This window comes from Topomyia yanbarensis, chromosome 2 (genome assembly GCF_030247195.1).
Source record: "Topomyia yanbarensis strain Yona2022 chromosome 2, ASM3024719v1, whole genome shotgun sequence".
NCBI classification, from domain to species: domain Eukaryota; kingdom Metazoa; phylum Arthropoda; class Insecta; order Diptera; family Culicidae; genus Topomyia; species Topomyia yanbarensis.
Window position 1 is genome coordinate 78484394 of NC_080671.1, and position 24817 is coordinate 78509210.

General features: G+C 40.2%; 1 protein-coding gene across 2 annotated transcripts; it reads right to left on the bottom strand.

Moving 5' to 3' along the window:
* Positions 1–3119: 3119 nt before the first annotated feature.
* Positions 3120–24025, bottom strand: LOC131678523 (uncharacterized). Of its 2 annotated transcripts, XM_058958731.1 has the most exons (11): positions 23860–24025; positions 23540–23804; positions 23005–23168; positions 22761–22950; positions 22591–22694; positions 22242–22405; positions 21988–22130; positions 21073–21922; positions 20776–21017; positions 4440–7198; positions 3120–4348 (listed from the first exon to the last, which is right to left on the bottom strand). In XM_058958731.1, exons 2-11 carry the CDS (start codon positions 23595–23597, stop codon positions 4115–4117), a joined length of 4908 nt encoding a protein of 1635 aa, XP_058814714.1. In that variant the 5' UTR covers positions 23598–23804; positions 23860–24025; the 3' UTR covers positions 3120–4114. The 2 variants fall into 2 exon arrangements, with proteins under 2 accessions (XP_058814714.1, XP_058814713.1); XM_058958730.1 differs by having other exon boundaries at positions 23540–24025.
* Positions 24026–24817: the final 792 nt, after the last annotated feature.

Here is a 24817-nt window from a genome sequence, read left to right on the forward strand (position 1 = left end):
TTACAATGATGGGACCAAGTCTCCCCGGGGATCAAGTCTCCTCAGTCTCCTCTAAGCTTTAATGGATCTTGAAAGCTGCTTAAGCCGCCATTAGAACATAAAACGTATCGCCAAATTACTTAAAACGAGTATCTTATGCAGCTTACTTATACGAACTTTTGGTTGCTTGGATAGTTGGGTAGAGCAGAACCGGCGATGGTCACCCGAGAAGAATCTGAGTTGACGTATCGTCGCTGTTGTGCTATCTTATGACAAACGCCATTTTGGGGTAAACTGAGTTAGATATGCCACATTACTTGTTTGAACAATCTCTACAAAGTGGCGTTTTCAGAATTTTGAAATTCTACGTGGTTACTTAGATATAGCGAGAAACATGATGAGAAATTGTGAGTTTTTTGCTTCAAATCACTGTATAGAGGGATTTGCTCAAGTTATATTGAACTTTTAGATGTTTTTATGTGTGAAAATGTCTGAGGAACACAATGGCATAAACATTTTCAAAGGAAAATTACACGAGTTGTGAGAAAAACACAGTTTTAGTTTTAAACTGGAAATAAAGCATATTTGGCAACACTGTAATCAAAAATAACATTTTTTTCTAGATTCCCTGACTCATTTCCTTCAAAATACATTTCACCGATTGTTTATAGACCATATGAACGCAAAGATATGAATAAAAGTAAAAAATGGTTATTTTTTTTCAGTGGAAAATTTTCCATGCACGATTATGACACGTCATACAAATTTTGTCATCAATACACGCCTATGACACGTGTGAGTGCGACTTTTGTTTACATTCATAGTAAAAACTCGCAACATAGTCAACCGATCTTCGTAATATTTGAGAGATTAATGCAGATTAGATAGAAGCATCAAATATCTTCTTTGGATTGTTTATACCATTTATAAGTTTCAAAATATTCAATCTCAAACTTTAAAAATTGTTTTTCTCGAAATGTGCTAAATGGCGCTTGTCATAAGATAGCACAACAGCGACGGTATGTCCTCTTCCCGTCAGCTGCGAGTGATGCTGAATGCAAACGTTTGCACTCTAATATATTTACAAGCTAGAGCATTAGGTCTTTAATACTGCCAACCCCATGTGTCAGCAAGGCTTTCAAACTTGATCGGAGATAATTTCGTTACATTCAACCCGATTTGATGGTACATATACTGTTGCGGCTAGTTATGGAAGGAAACACCGTATATACAGCGGCTTCAAAGCTGTAATATTTAATTTACAAATTAATATTAAAGGTTCATTTGGTAGATTACATTTCAGCGTTCTTTCGGTTCCCTCAACTAGTTCCACCAACAATTAATTTCGAGGACTACGACATTTTTCTATGCCGTCTTTATTTCGTCCATGTCTCTTCTAGCACTCGATAACAAACTAGCCCATTTTGACAGATGCGCGAGGGAATGAGCGTTAGTTTCACTGCCATATAATTGCGCATAAGGGGCGTCGCAACATATTTACCGCCACCCGAAGCTTATCAGGGCGAATTTTCGATATTTCTGTCACAGCTGAATATCGATCCGTCAAAACTCGAAAAATCTGTAATAGATTCAAACATTTCTTTTCTTTAACCCAGAGGATCACAAATGGCTCGGTTGCGGAGGTAGGTACACTTTCAGTCGGGGAGGTAACTTGTTTCAACATCCTGCTTGCTTTGAGACGAATTTTCATCAGGGGTAGTAGTTTTGCACGGGCCTATTGTCCAGTGCAAGCTGGTATTATAGACTAGAATGGGAAGTGCAATATTATTTCGTTACTTAACTTGTGTATATAACGATATCCAGACGGCTTACTAGAAAAAAAACACTTGTTCACCGCTCACTGGCCGGATAACGGTAAATGGGCAGCAACATAAAAGAAGGGAAAAATACTGAAACCGCGACGGGGCGGAGAATTCGCAAGATAACCTTCGCAGCGGACTAGCACTATTTTTTATAACGTTACACTGCTTGAACTGGAAAGATCTACCCATCGGTTCGAGAGTCACCGAACGAATGAATTGATTTGAGATATGTTTATCCTTAAGCTCAAACCAACCAGTCGAAAATTTGCAGCTGCAGAAGTCGTTTATATACTCCGCCGGTCGATATCGCACCAACACCGGCGATAACGAGATTTTTCAACGGCACACACCTCTTCAGAAAGCGGTCGAGCGAATAGATTCTGTTAAACACCGGGTAATGCATTTTGCCCTAGGATGGAAGATGGTTAAATACCTCGACACTCTCAAAACGCATAGATCTTGAAGCACGCATTGGGGCTCTACGAAACAACTCACTCCTAAGAGTACCTTAACGGCGAATCAACTACAGCCGCCACAGCACTGTTAGCATGCTTGTGCGTGCTTTCAACAATGTAGCTTCCACTTTCTGCTTATACTTGCTCGAGAGATACGCTTGAAGCAAATTTTTAATCAATTCTTAAATAAGTAATCATCATTGGGGCGTAGGAGTATTCCGGTGTATATAATGAAATAAAATAAATAAATAGCCTCCAGAAGCATATGAATCGGACTGTACATTTCGCTGATACTCCCTGTTTTTCTATGATAGGTATGGACGAGAAGACAGATGATTGAGTGCGAATAAACCCGCCAGGCGGTTGATGTGTTTATTCTGCACTCGGTGCTCATGCCAAAAAAGGACATGGAAATGGTGCAGTCGTGCAATTCTTAAATAAGTAATCATCATTGGGGCGTAGGAGTATTCCGGTGTATATAATGAAATAAAATAAATAAATAGCCTCCAGAAGCATATGAATCGGACTGTACATTTCGCTGATACTCCCTGTTTTTCTATGATAGGTATGGACGAGAAGACAGATGATTGAGTGCGAATAAACCCGCCAGGCGGTTGATGTGTTTATTCTGCACTCGGTGCTCATGCCAAAAAAGGACATGGAAATGGTGCAGTCGTGTAAATCATGGACGCTATTCTCGCAGTCACGTCACGTAGTGACTAGAAGAAAAATCCCTTCTAGTTACTAGGTGACGTGACTGTGAGAATAGAACCCCATGTACAATAGTAACTATACCAGCATAGTGACAACAGTTCAGTTTGATACAGGATATCATCAGATTTTTCTAAACAAAAAATGTTAATCACAAAACTGTAACATTTAACCGGTTTATTTATATAACTCAATCACTAATAAGGCACTATTTGTCTTGAGACTCTACAATCTACCATAAGAATAGTCGGTACGTGGTTTACGTTCCGATATATTTTAGAATATGGTAATAGAGCAATCAATTCTCTGTAGACAGAATATCGTTTACATAACTAGCCTTTGAAAGGAATGTTGAAAAAGCGGGTATATAATAGTGTGCTAAAATATCAAATTCTAGTGTTCGATAGCGATAAGTAGATTAAATGCTTTCCTCGATTACCGTGTGCAGAATTGACTATATATGCTGTTAGTTTCTTTGTTTTGAATATTTTCAAAGTTTAAAGTATAACTGACGAAAAAGAATAATTCATGTTCTAGTTTTTCAACTACAACTGAAGATGAACTTTTTGAAAAATAGTTGAACTTGTAACAACTCAATAACGATTGTTTTCAAGATAATTGTTCTTATCATTTTGTTTGCGCCAAATCGCTTCTATAAACCCTTACAATAATCTGAACAAGGAAACTAACACCCTATATGCACTTCCTATTAAAGTATACTTTTAGATTAACCATGTAGTGTTTGCTTAATTACTAGAATCACAAAATATAATATTTGCACTTAACCAACCATTATAACGCATTCTATATTTTTTGAAAAGAATGGTGGTTTGTGCGTCGTAATAAATAAAATTCAATAGATTCTAATTCTCTAAAATTTTATACAAACAAACCTCTAGAAACAACTTCCTACAGCACCTTTTGATTGATCGGAATAGTATAACACGAATATGCTACAAGAATATAATATCTTTTCAAGTTTCTGTTAATGATCACGTAACAGTATTCTTCAGCTAAATAGCATTGCGCTCATATCGAATGGTTGATTGACTGGCCTGTTGCAGCACGTATACAAAAATACTTTTATCCGCTCTCATGCTCACGCACAGTTGCCAATCGCTTTCGTCCGGACTGTTGGCCGGTTCGTCATTTTTGGTGATGGTTTTGGCGGCGCTTCAGTAGCGTCATACTGGGATCGCTTAACGAATAGGTTTCCGGTTCAAACACCGGAGGATATTCCATGTTTGGGTAATCCGGCGAGTTCCGATTCGAAAGGTTGCTGGTTAACACCGACGTGGTAGTCGATTGCAAACTACCAACGGTGATAGTGCTTGTGAGGGACGAACTGGATTGATGCGCACTATCGGCTGGAAAAGTGGTCTGCAATGGAGGATTCGAATATTAGTGGGCTTTATGAGAAATATCGTGGAATATCAGAATGTTTTAAAAATACAGATTTGATAATACGAACCTTCGTGTAGCTGATAGGCGAAAACACTTCATGGTCGATAACGCCCGGTTGAAAATCTTGGTGATGTTGGTTCTTGCCAAATATCGCACGATGCAATCCCGGGGATCCAAGCAGTTTCTTCTCCCGGGCCGTCTTTCCGGATGAGCCACTGAAGGAAAGTTTGGTGAAGTACGAAGCACTCCGTTCTGGAGCAGAGTTTTTTCTCACGTTTTGCACCTTAGAAGCGTTCTCTTTGAAATCCGAGGAACTATTACACGTATTGGATTTTTTGATACCGGATGGGTTTATGCTAGTCGGGATCGATCCGCTAGTGCCTCCAGTAAGACTGACTGGAGCGAAATGTTGAGTCGTCACGAAGCTACTGTTAGCGGCGGTGGTGGTGAAGATAGTCTGCTGATCGAACAGAGGTGTGCTAGGATTGCTTTTACCTTGGGCGCCAGATGGCACTGCCTGTTTGAGATTCACATTCAGCGTTGGAGTAGTTTTTTCCAGTTGTTTCGTTTTCAGCGATTCTTTCTCATTATTACTGCTATGTTTGAACTGGAAAAGCTTTTCGCTGCTCGCCTTAATGTTGTCTAACTTGGCAATGACAGCCTTGTGCTTTGACTTTTTGAAACTATCTCTCAGGGAACGGTCCGACGAAGAGGACTCTTCATTTCGTCGTTCTGAACTAATCCAGTTGCGGGTTTTCTTTTTGATTGAGCCTCCCCCTTCCTGTCGTTTAGCATCGTAGCTACTGGTAGAACCATTCCCGCTAGGTCCAGAAGAAGACGATGCATTCTTCAAATTGAACGTATCGTCTCCAGAAATCAATTCGTAGCCGAAATCTCTTAGCTTCTGTCCCTCCTTACTTCGGGTGTACAAAATATCATCGTCATCCAGTTTGAAGCTCTGAGCATAATCTGGAGTGATCGGTAGCCGTCGCTTTTGAATTTTGTTTACCGATTCCGGAACATTACTGAGATTATTTTCTGGTCTGACGTCACTTGTTTTTGATAGACTCTTCTTCAGACTTCGATCGTCCAGCTTCTCCACGCCGAGACAAACCCGCTTGTTGTACATATCTTGAGCTTCTTCTGCTTGTTTCTGCAGCATCAGATCTTTCAACGTGATCATGGAATGTATATAACCATGCGTATGGTTGTCCCAGTTTGACGAAGTTTGCAGCATAGCTTTCGACGTTTGAAAATCAAACTCTACCAGATTGGGATTGGATGCATGAATAAAGTTGTGGGGTGAAATCCGTTTAGTTTTCTTGGCACGATTCAGCAGATCATCTGATTCACTTGGATTAGGGGTAGTTGGTTCCGATGGGGGTTCCACAATGATGGGTTGTGGCATGTCCTCAATTGGTAAAACCGAAGGTAGTAAATTTGTCACTGGAGAATGGGGTTGAGTACCATTTGATGCTAGCGATAAAGTACTGGCTGTCGGGCTTTCATTCGGAATACCAGCTAAAGATGTTGCTTGAGGAATAATTTCTGTGTAGACTTGGCTGGTTCCGATTTGTAAACCACTGCTTCCTGGAACTTTCCTGTAACTGCGAAACTGCGACGTTGGAACAGGCATCTCGCTCGAATTAGTCTTTTCTACGTTTTTATGTGAACTAAAGAAACCGAAAAATTTGCTCTCGCCAGTACCTCCACCACCTCCACCATTACCCTCTGAATTAAAAGGGTTTGTTTTAGTAAACTTTTTCAACGATCCGAAATTTAAATGGTATTTGTCCTGTTTGGAAGACGTTGGAGTACTATTGCCACCTTCCGAATGCCCAGAATGATGATCCGAATTTCTGCCCAACGATGAAGATAGCTGCGGAGATGGAGTACAGAGCAAATTAAACTTAGTCTGACTGTCCATTAAACTGAACTCATCCTCTGAACTATCCGTCTCGGAGAACAATTCTTTTAAACTGTGATCTGCCGATCCACTGCCGGAAGAAGCGTCGTTCCCCTTCATCGTCGCTTGCTTTATGAACTCCATCCACTGTGCAAGAGCTTCTTGGGTCTCGGCAGCAAAGTAGAACGTTTTGCTTGGATGATAAACTTTGAAGGCGAAAGGTTTTGAGTGCACTTCTTTAGCCAGTGAAATCGTAAATCCCGATAAGAATATCATGAAGTTCGCTTTTTGGGAATCTTTCGACTTGAAACCGTATATGGTGGTTTCAATCAGCACGAAGTAATATTTTGCCCAGTACGCCAATCCACTGTGATCCTTGGTACGACGGTATAGATGTCCCTGGATATCACTAACGCACAGCGTTTTCAGTGAAACCTTTCTTCTCTTTGATAGTAGTGAATTTTTCTTCTTCAAAGTTAAACTTTTCGTTTTGTTCGGGGTGAACAATTCCGAAGTCTCTATTTGTCCTTCCAAAAAGTGCTTTGCCACGGGTATCCTCCTGGGAGGTGAAATCATTCGCTCGACGGGTTTTGGTGGCGGCGATAGGATCAAGGGAGCTTGCTCTCCACTAGCTGAATCACGATTTTTCAGATCCACCAAATTCGCTAATTTGGATTTATTGTTGTCCTCGCCGTGCTCCGAGTTGGAAAGGGATGCCTGCTGAGGACTGACGAAGCCAAGATCTGCTGATATGTTGATAGTGGACGGGGTGGAGGCTGGTACTGGTGCGGGCGATGGTGGTGGTGGTTTCTCTGGTACCAGATGTATGATGGTATCGAGAGTTTTCTTCGGTCGAGGAGGAGGCACGGGAGGTGCCTTGGACAAGTGGTCCTTACGCGGTTCGATGGCGGGGGGGATATCTGAAAACATAAAGACATTGAACGGTTTGTTTATTATTGAAATTTAAACTTTATGATATTAGTGTTTTACATTTTTAACAAAAGATTCGTTCAGACTTCGAAAACCAACCGACTCAGATCGACAAATTGGGATGCGTGTATATTTAAAAAAAATGTTTAAAAGCACTCTGATCAGGAAAAACCAACAAAAACCAACAATTCAGGGAACGGGAACTTGATTCTTCCCCGGCACTACCTTACGGCAATACTTCAGGGAGAGGTTCTGTTATGTGCGCAGCACACACTCCAATCGAAATACTTAGTAGTTATTCTTTCAGTAGGGTTAGAGCACCCCTCCTCGACACACTACCATATGGCAGTAGGAAAACTAGCTATGGGTCGAGAATTAGTGCTCCTCTCCTACGAGGACAATCTGGACGGAAAACTTCAGATTGTCTAATTTACTGAGCCCTTCGGTTCCATTCTGCCATGTGGCACCACTTCCTCGTTGACCCCCGACGATGTACCTAGCGGAGAATTCCCCGGCGAAAGAAGTTCTCCCGATACTGATTCTTCTTTGGTGTTCGCTATATTTCTATCGGGCCAGCCGGTAGGGTGTAGTCCTACGATTCCGGATGGAGCATGGCGCTACGACGACCCATACCCGGTGCTCTTTCGCAGTCTACTCGACTAGTCCCCAGTAGTGGATCTATCCTACTCCGGTAGAGTTCCCCGGAGGCGATTGCTCTCTCGAAACCGTTGCTCGCTGTACATCACGTCATTTCCGCTGTAAGGCGGTCATGATCTGCACCAGCACTCTGTTGACCGCGTGTTTACGTCGCTTGTCATTCTGTATCCGGATTGACGTCTGGTATGCCCGTTTCAAGCATCTCCCTGCGCGTCGTTTCGAACCTCGAAGATTCGAAGACCACATGCTCCGGTGCGTGCCTCCTCAACGTCCTCACAATGGTGACGGTATGTGCCCGAACCGATGAAGATACTTCCTGAAGCAGCCGTGGCCCAACATAAGCTGTGTCAAATGGAAGTTCACCTCTCCGTGCTTTCTATTGACACGCGTCGACAGGTTTGGAATGAGCCGGTAGGTCCACCTTCCCGTCTCCGTATTGTCCCATTTTGCTGCTACCCCCCCCCCCCCCCTCCATAGAAACAATTCTTATCATCTTTCTGACGTTTCTGGTGTTTCTCCGATTGTATCACTCGAAATCCTCCGTTAAAGTGATGCAGACGGAGATCATCCAGGCGATAACGCGTACTACGCTCGCGACTCGTACGGCCATCAGGCGGAAGACTCTGTTCAGCTTTTCGCGGTTCCGTTTGGTTTTCAGCGCAACACACAAAGCAGGTACCCCTTATCGCAGTATCTGGGATAGCAGACATCTCGTGCTGCTTCTCGGACCGCCTACGTTTGGCATTATTCTCCCTATTGCGTTCGTTGCCTACGCCGACTGTTCACAGGCGTAGTCGACGTGGTTGTTGAAACTCAACCGGTTGTCAATTATAACTTCCAATTGCTTCAGTGCACGTATCGATACAATGCCCTCCGACGTCGATCTGCATGCACTTAACAGCTTTGCAGTTGCTGAACAACACACTTCCGTCTTGTGGTGAGCTATCTGCAGCTTGACCCCGTTCATCCTATTCTCGATCGCATCTATTGTCTACGTCACCAACATCTCCCTTTTCTTCAAGTGTATCACTTATCACCGTTAGTGATACGGTCCGCAAAACCCACGATTGCCACTTTCCTGGGCTGTCGCACTATCAAGACCTCATCGTACAACCCGTTCCAATGAGTTGGACCGAGAAAAGAGCCCTGTGACTTCGCATGGACTTCTGCTCATCGTTCGCCTCGAACAGCAGCACTCTGCTATGGAAGTAGCTGTTCAGGATCCGACAAAGATAGTCGGGGACCTGGGAGTGTGTAGCGCTGCGGCGATGGCTCGCCAGCTGACTCGCTTCCGTTTAAATGCCTTCTCCGCACTCTCGAGTACTATCCGAATTGCATCCAGTGTCGATGCGCTTTGCGGAATCCTAACTGCATCTTGAACTGTCCGCGCCCTCCCTTCGTGTATTTCGTTATCCTGTTAAGGATGATTCTCTTCAGGAATTTTCCGAGTATATCCTGTAAACATATAGACCTATACGAGGCTTCCCTGGTTATGACAGCAACAACAGCTTCTGTACCTTCTATATTTCGGCAAAGGTACCTTCATCTAGACACTTCTGCAGCACCATCCTGGACATGTGTTCATCGTTAGTCACTTGCGAATCGTCTGTGTTTACTCCTACTTCTTCGATTATCTTCAACTTACCCGGGCACATTTCGACTGGCGTAGACGGGCCCTTCATTTTCACCATAAGGCCATCAGATTGGCGTCTACTTCTCGTCACAACTCTTTATGGCAATCTGACTCGCTAAGCTTGATCTCCCGTTTTAAAGCGACCCTATCTTACCGAAACGCTGCCTTGTGGTTCTCTCTATCTGGCTCCGACACTGCTATCTGAACCTGCTTTCTGGCTTTGAGACAAGCAGCGCGTAGCGTACTGAGCGTTTTATTCCACCAGTAAACTGGACGCCGTCTATTGCACAGCTACAGTTTTCGCGACAGTGCGTGTAGCGTCAGTGAAGGGCTTCAGAATGCGACGTCGATGATAGACTCCCTCCCGTCTCTCCGAAACGTGCTAATGGAACCTTCATTGCACAACTTCGTTAGAGCTAGATGATATACCCTCTTGTGTTGGTTACTCTATTACCTATTTCACCGGATGTTCGACCGTCTATGGAAGCTGTCCCTCAATGTCCCCTTCTTTCTCCAAACAGCCTGGATAAGCGGTTTAGTGTCGGTAGTGGTTGTTTGAACCGGCTAAGAATTCCACTACGATCTACCTATTCCGGTGGTAAAAACCCAACAAACAGGGAACCCCAATTCCATAGTGTCGCGATCCGTGCTATGGGTAAAATTGTTGAGAGGGTTTAAATTATTCTCAATGGCGAACGGAGCCTACGCACCGAAGTGTTTTCGCCGATGATCCGCATAATTTAGCCGAATTTTTGTTGGCTGGGGGTTTGCTGAGATTCTCCGTTGATATGGTAAATCGGTGAAGTGTTGCTGGATTTCGATTATCAAATTTCGATGTGTACAGACGAAGCTGGGTTCCTTCTCCCATGTCATAGGAGGCGACTGAAAGTAGGGGTCCCTAAGTCAAGGTGTAGTTCCGTGCCGAGGACTTGATGGTTGGAGAGTATATCTAACATGTACCAGTCGTGCACGGAGCTTTTTGGATTTTGCCCACACTGTGTTATGCGAATATCTGACGCAGTGACCATTATTTTCTTCGCAAATCGTGGGAATCAACTAATCGTGCCCTAATTAAACCTGCTATGGCTCGCTACATGCGTTTAATCCCAACTTACTAGTTGTTGTGCTATTTATGTTGGTAATGAAATGTACAGCTAATCAACAATGGATAGAATAGCACAAATAAATCTCCAGCATAAACGTACAGCAACTATGAATTTATCTCGACTTATGCAGGAAGGTAAAGTTTCCATAGCATTGTTTCAAAAAACCGAATTTCCACAAAGGAAACTTCTTTTTTGGAAGGTTACTTAACATTTCCTTAATTGCTATAGCATAACGAGTCATCTCCTTCTGATGATTTTAAAAGCTTTGCCTCATACTGTAACAGAAATGAGCTTCCCAGTTAACCAGGTGTCGTATATGATTGGATGTCGTTTCCCGGAATACCATTTCCCGGAAAACCATTTCCCGGAATGTCATTTTCGGGAAAACCATTACCCGGAATGTACTATTTCCCGGAATATCATTTCTCGGAATGTCCCATTTCCCGGAATATCGTTTCCCGGAATGTACCATTTCCCGGAATGCTTTTTCCCGGAAAGTACCATTTCCCGGAAAGTACTTTTTCTCGGCTATTTGTTATATTATTGAAATCTGAAGTACTTTGAGAACATTTGCATTTAGAACTATGTTGCTACTCAAATATTTGTTTGGTTCCCTTCACAGTTTCTCTTTGCTCGCTGATCATGTTAATGAATTTAAAAAAAACTAATTCTTATGCATATGTTATTTTATTTGAAATCAATATCAATCGGAGGTCCAGAAAACAGCTTATGCTAAAAAGAAGGCGATATCAAAGCAGGTCGTAATTTAATTTAAAATTAATAACATTTCAAAAATATACTACAAAAATTTTAAAGAAGGCAAATCCATTTCATTGTATTTATTGTATTTGAATCAATGAAATTCTACAATTATTTTCATTGATTTGCTCTTGTTCCAAAGAAGCCTAATTCATATAGAAATTTTTAATAAGAAGAATTTTAAAATATTGATGGCGTCTTCAATGCACTATTACTGTAAGCAAATATTAGTGAGAATAAAAATCAATAAAAGTCCAAGAGTATTTTCAGAGAAACTTCATGTAGATTAAAATAATATTCTATAAAAAATTCCAAAGAAGAATGCATATTTATAAGAAGGCAACATCTCAGACAGATACATTCACAATCTATAAAATTTCAAAGGTTTCAGGAATATTTAACTAAATTTTAGGGAATGTTTATATTTTTCGTTGCCTTTTACCTAATCTTCAGGGCATTTTTAGAGTACTAGTGATTGGTTATCATAAAAATGGTGCCAACGCACAGTGGCACGGCGAGTGACAAAACCCCAAAAATCAATGTCTTGTAAATCTTTTGTAAATATTTACTTTATTTTTCTCTCAGTTTGAATAAAAGTATTTCAAAATTTTACTATAATCGGATGAAAAATGAATTTTTAACATGTCGTTGAAGCAAGTGATGTCAAGGATTTCTGTTTAATTCAATTCATTAGAATTGTTAGTATCTTAGATTTTCAAATGGCGATATCTCAAGAACTACACAGCTACTTGGAGCAATTTTAGGTTCATTGGAAAGAAGAACGAATATGCTAAACTATAGATGTGAGATTTTTGTGCAAAACTGATTTATGTTTGTTCTTCATCAAAAAAACCCAATTGAAAAATTTCATATCATATCAGTAATTTATCTTTATACGTCTTACAATTTTTGAGATGGTCTCCCATGGGTCACTTATCATGAATCTGACTCAAAATTTAGTGTAGTTTCAAGATATACAGGGGTCATCTTGCGCATTTTTGCGCCGAAGTTGGTATATCTATGTTTTTGAAAATACCCATATGGAGACGCTCTGTAGCTCATAAATCTCCTTACAAATTGGTTGCCTAAAAACATCATATTACTGAAAAATAGTGACTTTTACTAGTTTTGTCAATCATTTCCGTTATCCGATGTGATTGGCTACTATGATTATATGTTATATATATATATATATATATATATATATATATATATATATATATATATATATATATATATATATATATATATATATATATATATATATATATATATATATATATATATATATATATATATATATATATATATATATATATATATATATATATATATATATATATATATATATATATATATATATATATATATATATATATATATATATATATATATATATATATATATATATATATATATATATATATATATATATATATATATATATATATATATATATATATATATATATATATATATATATATATATATATATATATATATATATATATATATATATTGTTTATATTAACCCTTTAACGACCAACGCATTCAAATGGGTTTACAAAAAAGTAGCCGAAAAAATTAAATATGGAATTCCAAAGCTGATAGCAGAAATGGATTCAGCGACCCAAAATTAGTGAAAATCACAATTTGTCACAACTTTGTATGAACAGGTGCCACTGTGCAACGTTGTGGAAAATACTGCCTTTTCAATTTCAAAGATGGCCGCATTTCGAGGTGTTCTAAATTGATCGTACAAATTTACACCATTATTTTTTATTTCAATTATAGAGGTTTTAACCTTAAGGTCATTCGCCTCTTCGGGTTAGAAAAATCTCTTAGGAAAAATTTCTAACCCTATGTGCGGGGTCGGGACTCGAACCCAGGTGCGCTGCGTACAAGGAAATCGATTTACCAATACGCTACGCCCACTCCCCTAATTTACACCATTTTAGAGTAGGGTATAAGCTTATTTTTTGCGCAACAAGGAGATGAATCAAAATCCCAAAAATGGGATTCATAATACGACTTTTGTAGCACAAGTAATTTGTTGAGCATTTTCAGTATTACCACGCGACGAAATCGATTCAAAATAGTAAAAGAATTGAAAATATACCATTGTTACTGAATCCACAAAATTTGCAACAAATATCATCATATTTTTATTCCCCACTCGATTTTTCTAAATCCTCCCACGTTTCTTATTGGTTCTAAACCAAAAGTCGCTCATAAGCTGTGCAGAGCCGTGTTAAGACCACTCGGGGCCCCTGGGCACAACTGAGTTAAGGGGCCTTTATAATTGAACAGGCATATACTGCTGTAGAGTAGGATGATCAAAAAATGATCCCCAGCATCAGGGAGCCATATATGCCACCTTAGATATATTTTTCAAATTTAAGCCAAATCATTCAAGCATGTGAGAGTATTAAAAATACTGTAGGTATCAAAATATATCGAGAAAAAATTTTAGATTTTCATCACCATAGGTGGCCTTGTAAATGTCTAGGTACCGTCGAAAAACAGAAGATGATTTTGATAGATCTTAATGGACTTACCAGCTGCGCTATTCCCACCCCATATGATATAATCTGATCTTCATTGTTGTAAGAGGTTGTTTGGGGCAGATGAGTGCCTCCATCAATAATGACTAATGATTTAGTAAGGAGAGTTAAACGTCAACTCTACAATGTCGACGATTCATTCAATCATTGTCCTGACACTATGACAATCTAAGAAAAATATTTAGCAATATGCCAATCAAATTTAACTTGTTAATAGATGACGACTGCATGATTTACAAAAGTTACATTGATTCGTACAAAGTTGTTCTCAATTTCTTACTGTTCCTGATACGATGCAGTTGGAAAAAGTCAATTCCTAACTTTAAAAAAAGCCACACTTTTTTTCAATAATTATTCAACTACATTTACAGATGATAATATTGAATATTACAGCCATTGAAATCAATCGATATTATGTCGAATCTAAGCGCGCGATTCGAGGTTCATTCTTTTTAGATATTCGTATTTTTCACTGCAGGATTCTTTGAAATAGTGTCTCTTCATATACAACTTGCCGGTGAGGTAGATTTTTGTTATATATTTTAACAGAAGTTTTGTGCTTTCTTTTATAGTGAACGGTTCGGAGACGCGAAGATAGCAAACAAATACGTATTTTCATATTCAACGAATTAGTATCTCAAAGACGGCGCCGGTAGTTAAATGGCAAGTCTAGGGTTTAGATGGTAGAGTCGCCTCTCTGATGTCGGTGATAAGCACTCAGTGTAGAAGGAGACAGAAAGAAAAAAATAATAACAATAATTAGCCTTTTCAACTTTGGAAATTACTCGAAACTATTAATATGAACAACACAATTCATTTTAACAATTCGCTACCACAACTATTAGCAGTTCATTCATAATCAGCCACAAACAGAAATGCAACCATCTACCAACGAAGCTCATCAAATACGCAAAGCAAATGCTATATCACTTTGACTGCAAAATATACAAAATGTAAACCCAAACATAAATGAATAAAAATTTAATTCACAAAAAAAAATTAATTTCAATACCAGTAATGTAAAACATTCGAAATAGGAAACACATCGAATGCACCACAAATTCTCGACTACTGATTCCTGATTCTGACGGCCTAAAATATTTTTGATAAGGGGGAGTGTCGTGCAAAAATAACATAATTGATTCTGTACCAGACTACGACGGCATAGTGGAAAATGTCTAATCTGGCCGCGAAAGTATCGTGAAATCTCAAAAAGTCCAGGAGGAGAATTAAACTGGATTCCTAGTTTTAAGATAGCTGCAAAAAAAAATTCAAACAGACTATTGTAACCCACTGTTGTATATAGCATTGAATTTCTAGTTTTAAGATAGCTGTTCCTATTTTATAAAAAAAAATTTCAACATTGTAGCCTCCTAGTTTTAAAATATCCAGAATGTAAAAACAAACGAGTTTGACACCGCCAAGCTAACGCATTTGTGCCTATAAAAAAAAGTTCATGAGTCATTTTTAGAGGTTTTCATGAAGATTTGTCCATTCACAATCCCTGATGTGATGAAGAAATTAAAATTTTCCACATGCGCGGATCGCTTGCCAAACAAGGACTGTGTGCCGAATTTCGACATCTTCTTCTTCCACTTTCTGTACAGGTTTCTTGTGCAAATTTTGCCACCTTGTTGCCGCTCCTGGTGCCTTTCGAACTTTATGTACGTATTGTAGAACACATTTCATTGAAGCGAGTAAAGGCGCTATAATCTAGGCTCATTAGCCAGGGCAGGACTAATACCTCTGTCCCATCCCAGGAGCTTAGGACCAAAGGAGTGACATTACCCTTTTTAGCCAAATCACTCCCAACGATTTACCCCATCAAATTGAAACGGTCGGTACGGTTGTCCACGTTTCTTCCTTATTCAAGGTTCAAAATGATTCGTTGATTGAATTCTTCATTAAATGAATTTGATTTTCGTATAATGTTGAATATTCATTCTGTACGCTGCACAGTTGGCCTGGCCGTTTTAATGATTGTGTCACATACCATATGTGCCACAATCATTAATACTGACAAGAAAAATTGTACGCGAAAGTTTGCAATTTTCCAGGATTTGGCTGTGTATGTGTAGACTAGACTAAACTAGCATTATAGAAAATAATTCATTGTTTTTGCTCAAAATGATTTGAAACTTAAATCAAAATGTTGGATTGACGTTTGAATTGGTCCAATACCATCCTGATCATGTAGTGCCTCGTTCCCTATCGCTACCATCACTCCGGTTGATTGTCTGATGGTCTCTAAATATCACATGGGATAAGGTACAATGTGTGAACCCGAGCAACTGATCCATTGTTACCCCGCACGCTAAAGAGTTATAAACAATTAAGTGCTACTATTTTTTGAAACTATGATTCTATATTCATCCTAGTCCCTAAAAGCCCGGGCCCCTGGCCCTGGCCCAGTGTGCCCATGCGTAAAGACGGTACTGAAGCTGTGCATATAACGATCAATTTAAATAAATTTTCCTAACATCGCGGAATCGAGAAGATTAAATCTTTAAAATGACAGTTTTGCAATCTTGTCGTTAATGTGTTTTTTACCACTATAACCACCAAAGATAAAAAAAAATTTAAAAATATTTTCAAACAACTTTTCATGTTCTAAAGTAGGAAAAGTCTCCTAAAATACAATTAGCTGCACAGCAGGTCTTCCAAAAATAAGTGCGGTCGGTGAGATACGCGTTTTTTCCATTTTCCGGGAAATGGTATTCCGCGAAAGTTTTTCCGGGAAATGATGCATTCCGGGAAACAGTTTTCCGGGAAAAGATACATTCCGGGAAATGGTTTTCCGGGAAATCGTATATTCCGGGAAATGGTACATTCTGGAAAATAGTTTTCCGGGAAGTGATATTCCGGGGAATGGTATTCCGGGAAATGACGTACAACCGTCGTATATAAATGGCCAACGTAAATCGTAACAGTATCCAAATCGTATCAAAGTCGCATAATAATATGCTAGATGCATGAGCAATAAGCATCGTAACTAGTGCGTCTTGAAAACTCATATACGAAACTCGTATACGAGCATAAAGTAAATCATGCCAGGTCCTTACTAAGTCGTAACTCATGCCGAAATACTAATAATTACGATGAAAGTCAGCATATGCTGTATGTAGCCTCCACTTTTGTCTGTGTATCCTATATTTGGGAAAAATAGTGCTGCAAATATTATTGCGTAACTCGGTTGCAATCACAAAATACCTATGAAAATGTTTACTCGTCACATCACTGCCGCTATAGGCATAACTGTCCCATGTGCTATGGGATTCCGTATACACATGGGACAATTATGCGTAGAGAGGCAGACCATTTGGGGCAGCTCAGACATCAATCTGAGAACTGATGAACTGATGGAGTACATAAGTAGTACATATCTCCATATTCTGCATGTTAGAATGTGACTAGCAGGTTAAATAAAATTCTCTCGACATCGAACACACCAGATGGTGCTTACGTGAAGGACGAAAAAGATGTTCTTAATTGTGTGTTCGATGCACACTTTCCAGGTTGTATCGATCCGGAGATAAGCAGTGTTCACAGATTTCATTCTGCTGATTCGGACGCGTTGGCACGCACATTGATTACCACTGAATCAGTCAAGTGGGCAGTAAACGGTGCTGAGTGACTCGATTTGGTTTTAGAAAATAAGACTCGGTTGAGGTTTTGATTTCGTTTACCGTGTAAACCCAATCTAAACCGAATGCGATGTGCATCACTCGTTTACACGTGTTGAGATTTTGAGAACCGTACCGGTGAATGTATGTACCGGTTGGTGCACAGCCTAATATAGAGGGCTAAGCTAAGAGAGACAAAGAGGAAGTATTACTGAAACTGTAAAAAATATTTCTAAAAATAGTTTTTGTAACATCATTTCTCAAAAATCTGGATATCTGTACATATTCGCAAAAATCTGTATATCTGCACATACAGATTCTTGGTCTGAAAATGCCTGAAAAATCTGTATAAATACAGATTATTCTGTATTTTTGGTAACCCTGCTTCGCATGGCCTACGCCAGGGTAAGAATGACCGAATCGCTCCACGAGTGCCAATAATGGAGGATCTGACAGCCATGTGACTGGATGCCTTCACACGCCCTTTTACGCACGTTGGTGTGGATTATTTTGGGCCGTACGAGATTGTTATTGGTCGATGGACAGAGAAGCGTTGGGGGATACTCGCCACCTGCCTCACAGTATGTGCGATTCACAACGAGTTGTCAGCTCGCTCAACATAGACTCGTGCATCATGGTTTTTCGAAATTTTGTCTCACGGAGAGGTAAGCCAAGAATTTTTTACAGCGACCGTGAGACCAATTTCATCGGCGCACGGCGTGTTATCAAGCAGATGATATTATTATTGTCATTGTCATTTCTCAGCCCACACCCTGGCAGACGTTCATCCGCCCATCTAGACTCCGTCAAGATGAGGACCTACAAAGCCTAACTGTTCGTACGTGCTAGTCCATATAGCACACCAGTTTCTTCCACAAGCAGGCGCCGGCTGTTAACCAGTCCCACAAGTTTCAGATACATTACATAGAAAATAGTCGGAGGCAGAAAATGAAGAGATAGTAGAGATTTTGGTTTGCTGAAACGAGACAAGAAAAGTTAAACAATTGTGATTAGTATCGTAGTTATAATAAATAAGTAAACGATTTCTCATCTGTTGTTTGTTTCCTTGTTCGTAGTCCTCCTTCCTGGTTCCTGATCTGTTTAGACTCTTGGCTTCCGTTTTCTTGGCCGTCACGTTTTCTTGCACCGAGTCGCATATATTGTAGCAAAAGAAATAAATGAAGACAAAAAAATGAAAATAGATGCGAAATGCTCTCCTTCCAGACCACGAACATAACCCTTACACTCCCCTTTGCTTATCATTTTGGTACAACCCGAGAAGCACTTGGCCTTGTCGCCACTGCTCTTCCACCATCCTCGTGGTTTTCTCCATTTATCACTGGCGTCACATGTGATATTTGGGTACGGAAAATGATTTTCTGAGCAGACAATCAAATGAAAGAAGATTGTCAGGTAATTAGTGCACTTTCTGCACCAGGTATCATATCGCATTTGTAGATACACAATATTAAGTGTATCTACTATACGATATGATGGCCGGAAGGATAGATAAGCAACCCAAGCTCCCCATCAAGGAAGCAGATGATGTTATTAGTGAAGAAAACCTGATGAAAGAGTGGGAAAACTAGTTGTGTGTTTTTGCCACCCACTCCCCTGGTACCTGGGAGTGCTTCATCGGATGCGTCAAGAAAAATCTGTGGTGACCTTACATGCACGCTAATTGACGCAGCTGGTTCTACGAAACCTGCCGAAAACACCGTCAACTCTCGACCATTGACTCATGTTCCAATTGACGGTGATTCAACTCCCGCCTTAACGTCGAACCACTTCCTGCCCGGGTCATTTAATGGGGTGCAACCATTGACTGACTACCTGCCCGAGATAACCCGCCGCGCAAAGTGGTTTAGCCATGGTGGTGATTGAAGACCCAAAATCACCAAGAAATTGTTGGCCGAGGGTCAGAATAATTGGCACGCAACCAGAACGAGCTGGCCGTCCGAGATCATCGAATCTGAAAATTACGGTCGGTATTTATGAGCGATCGGTAGCCAAGTTTGCCGTGCCAGAAGTGCGGTGTGGTGATGGGTAAACTGACCGAAAGACAATGTACCTGGGGGAGTGTTGCGCGTAGACTTGCGCAACGCGTCCCTACCTACCTTGGGCGACAGACATTGATGACTGCTGTAACCAGTGACTAGAGATATGCTAAAACATTTGTATTCTTGCCCATCCAGGATAATTATTTTCTCTCTTCGTTATACAAAACACAACGCGACTTTCACTTAATTGGGAAGCAAGCCGGAGATTATAATAGCGGATAAACCCTTCACGATCTGTTGACCAATTGCCAACAACACCCTTTAACTCTCAAAAAGGCAAACTAAAATCGTTACTTCAAGAAGCATCACCCCACTGGCTCTAAGACCCAGCGAAATGAAAAGCCTCTTTTTGTCATTTTATGAGTAAAAAAAAAAATTAAACCCCGAAAATGCTCGGTCATTTATACTTCTAATTACAAGTTGATTAAAATCTGATAATTGTAACCCATCGGGCCTCTGATACCCATTACCTTTTGGAGGGTTAAAGAATCATCTACAAGCTACAAGCCATAACGTTTAAAGTATTTAATATATGAACTTAGCATCTTCAGCAAAGTTACTCGCAATGATAAGTTCCATAAAATTGCTGAAGTCATTATCTCATTCTTATTTTTAAGTACAATTTTGGATAGCTCGTAAATGCGAAAACCTTTCCTTACAGTAATAGCAAAGCAAACTATTCACGCTTCGCTAAATATTGATATTTTATCGAATTTTCTAGCTATTGAGTTCAACTTCATTTCACTGCGGTCTGTTGCAGCAGTACGACTTGTCTACTCTTTTCTTTCTTGCCCCAGGGTTACATTATCTCTTCCGCTTGTCATGGCAATAATCGATGAGCACTCCGCCATCAGCTTTCTTATGGGCATTTGCAGGCATTACGGTCATATCGGAAAACGTCAAATGACGAACCAAACAATTGGACAGGATACGATCTGCGATATCATCGTCTCGGTGAAGACGATGATGCCATACCGTAAGCCTATAGTCGTAAGCCAATAGTTATCCACTGACCAACATCACCTCTGCACTGTTGGTGACGTTTTACGTACTGATTCCCCGCTGTGCTAGTCTAGTGTTATACTAATATATTTCACAATACATTGCCAGATAGTTCGGTAAATCTGGCAGCACATGTAACCTCAATTTAAAAAAAGGAACTCACCATCATCATAAGCTGGCGTACTGTAGCTTTTATCCAGACGTCCTCGTTTGACCATCTCTCGGTTGATGAGCACCGTGTTGATCGCCTCAGCAATATCCGTTTCCCGTGAAATCTGTCTTTGCATCGGAACAGGTTTCACCACAGAGCGACTAGCACTCGGCAGAACGTTATCACTAGCATTCCCATTTACACTGGTATTAATGTTTTCCTTGATGTTTGCTGCTCTACCGCCCTCAGTACCACTGAAACAAATTGGTTTAAAAAATATGTTTGATTGTGCTTTCAACAGACATTTACCTAGAAGCACCCGAGTTGGCACTGTTTTTGTTGGCAATCGATTCAAATCGCTTCACTCGTTCATTCACCGACTGTGTGGGCAATTCCTCATCCGCGTACGGGATTGGTTCGAACGTTTCCAGCACCGTATTATCCACGTTGCAGGTGTACTTGGTATCGATATGGCACTCCTCAAACTTCATATTGGATTCGAAACGGACAACCTTAGAAACGCCAGGTTTGTACTCTTCACCCTCCGGGGTCAGCCCGTTTTTGGACAGGTCGTTTGGTGATTCACATTTTTCCGGAGGAACAATATCCGGTAGCGATCCTTTCAAACCACCAAAGCTGTTGCATTTCCCTTGTCCGTTTACGATCACACCATTACCACCTGCATTTGCCATTCCGAGGCAGGTTGTCGGCCTAGGAGCCATTTCCAATCCAAACCCGAACGAAACTGATTTGTCCCTTAAACTTTGCGGATCATTAGGCTGCAATTTTGTCTGCCGTTCATGCCAGAACGACACACTGATCAGGTCCTTGAAATTAGACAGTGTATGTCTCCTTTGCAGTACGGCTCTCGGTTTTGGCAAGTACAACCTAAGATCTTTCTCGGATTTTTTCACATCCGTTGGCGTTAGAATGTCACTGCACTCCGACTCCGAATCTGAAGAAACATGCTTTTCCGGAACTCGTGCTAGTGGCAAACTGAAATCTTGTAGAGCAAACAGTTCTGCTCGAGGACTGGGCAAATTTTCACCCCACCGGTAGGGTAGCGATCGTTTTTTGCTTGGCAATCGGTACGGTTTTATGTAGATCTGGCCGTAAATTTTTGTATGTTTTGGACGTTTTTTCAGCGTGAGAAGAACGTCTGTAAATAGGAGGGCTGTTATATTTCAAAAGTTCATACGATGTAAAGAGGCAAAGAACACAAACCAGGTGGCGACTCCTGCAGCTGTACGAGCACTTTTTTGTACTCCCATCCGACAACGGTTTGGTAGTTGATCTGCACTATTTCATCACCTTCCTCTACTTTGCCAGAGTTGTGCGCTGGTGAGTTGAATTTTATCTCGGCAATTCTACGAAAGGAGAGTAAGATTGATGGTTTGTTTGTTTGTGGGAAATAAACATTAAAATCGAGCAGAAGTATGTCTCTCTGACAGTAAATAGACCGTTGTGTTGCTAATTACCGGTGAATGCCATTCAGGCTGGGCATGATCAGGAATCCCAAATCCGATTCGCGCTTTTTGAGCGTAACTAAATCCAGTGAGGCAGGCTGCAGAACCATCGGATCGGATATATCCTGTATTATGTAGTCCGCTATTTTGGCCAGCTTGTCGGCGACGTTGTGAATCTAAAATAAATACAAACATGTACTCGTTTATTTCAATCTTTCATTAAACTTTACATTTGCTTCACATGAATCGTGGATCTTATAAAAATGACGAACTATTTTAGGTTCAACACAATTTAATAAGTATACATAATTTAAGACATTTAAGAAATGGTCTTTAATAGGAAATACTTCGGACTACTTACCGTTTCAACGGGTTTAACCGAGAATCTGTCTCTCATTGCCATTGTCGCCATTTCCAACCCTAGTCTCATAATTTGCTTCCGTAGTTCATCAAAACGCAATTGACCTGTATTAAGGATAAGAAAGGAAAGTTAAGCGGACGACAAGGGATCCAATAATGTGTTTTTCTAACCTCTGAACGGTGCCCTGTCTAGCCACCCTATCAACGGTTTCAGGGTCGCAATGGTGCGAGTAATATCTTTCAGTATCTGTGTTTCAAGTTTCGTTTGGTCAGAATATTCCAGTTGTTTGCATAGCGATCTTGCCGCTGAGGCAACATGTAGTGCCAAAAACTGCAGATTTTCCTTGTCCAGATTGTAGTTCTGAAAGAAAGATTGAAAGTGACGATTGTTGTTTCAGCAGAACAAATAACTTACAAAATTCTTGAGGTACTCGACGGCTTCTAGTACAATCTCCTGGTGTCCAATCGAAAGCATTCCTAGCTGTTCCAGCTCGTACGGGCGTATGTTGAGCAACTGCTTGCCTCCCACTTCATTATTGGTGAATGATTGTACATAGTGATACATGGAATTGTCCAGGCCTTGGGCGAAAAAAGAGCACGAATGATGATAAAAAAAACTTCTATGCATAGCTAGATGAAGTAAGTTCTCGTGCGAGATGGTGACCCAGTTTCAAGTTATGATAACCGAGAGTATTATTTCTGCTTTTACCATACGTATATACTGATTGGTGTCCTTCAACTTTGTACAACTATTCCCCACTCGCCTCCCGCAACACAGAACCATTAACAGCTAAGTATGAGAATGCCCTAAAAATTGTCAAGGACAGTGCTAGCTAACAGACCATAGCCCAAACGGATCAATTACTTCATTCAAGAGTGGCAAATGAAGAAGCCTTATGCAACTTACAGTAAAATTGATGCTGCAAATTCGTATAATTATTATTATTTACCTTTCAGCCAATCCGTAACCTGATCGCTGGTCCATTCGGCCACATTGATGTAAGCCATTGTACAACATCCACTGATTCCAATTCGACAGCCGATCGAATAACACCACTGTTTTCACTGTCCACTTTGTGGTATTTTCTGCTGCCTGTTTGGTGACGACGAACGAGAAGAAATTCCTTCGATCACTCGTTGCTCCTCTTGCTGCGGGTGACTAATTTCACGGTAGCCCCCTCCTCCAACTTTTAAATTCAATTCACGCTTCTATACCTAATGATTTGTCACAAATTTTTCACATTTCTTACGCATCGTCACCTGAACTTACCGATGCATATAATTTTGGTGCCTAAATCGACCGAAAAACTAACAAATTACGCAAATTTTCACGAGATAAAAATCCTCACTGCTTGCCATCTTCTCGAATCATCAATGGCATGCTAGTGTGTGTATGACACAGCCAAAAGAGGCAGGCGTTTTGACGTTAGGTTTCCTTTCGTTTCTTTGATGCTTTTTTTCCTCTCGATCACTAGTGTTTTGCTTGCTGATGTTTTCGCTGAATTTATGAATGAACCCGCGCTTAAGCACTAACACCAACGAGATATATATAGTAAGCTATAAGAAGAGTGAGAAAAGACGGATTCTGCAATGTCCGATTGTTATTTTGAATATTGTGTAACCCTGTGACTGAGAACAATAACATAAATATAAGAATGCAGTGTTGACAGTTTGACAAAGAATAGCGTCATTACACTAACATGCTATTTTTAAACTCTGCCGATGCAGCTGCACGAGGAAACTGCATTGTTTTTCCCCTAATCTAGACCGTACATCAGAATCATTAACCGACACTGAAAAAAAACTAAACGTTAATTTTATTCGCTTCAAACCACTTAAAATCCATATGAAGAAGAGATGCTAATGTTATCACGCGCATACGCATGTGTCAACTGTATAAACTATGTGCCCTATAATTATGAAATATGAATGTAAGATTAATATGTCTTGTAAATACAAACATTAGGTTTATGTGCTAGCAAATAGCGTCTATCTGCCTCCGCTAATTGCAAAAATCTTTGTGTAAAATCAATTGACATAACGTTTACTTTGTTTTGAGTGTATGCTGCTACCGGCGAAGATGTGTTTATGCTAGTGTTCATGCGTAGATGTTTTCAGCGTTATCAAATGGTCGGTGTTAAGTCAGACCGGACCAAGTGATAAAATATTGATTTCGAGAAAAACGAGTTTAAAGTTTGAATCGTAGCATCCGTTACATAATGATTGAA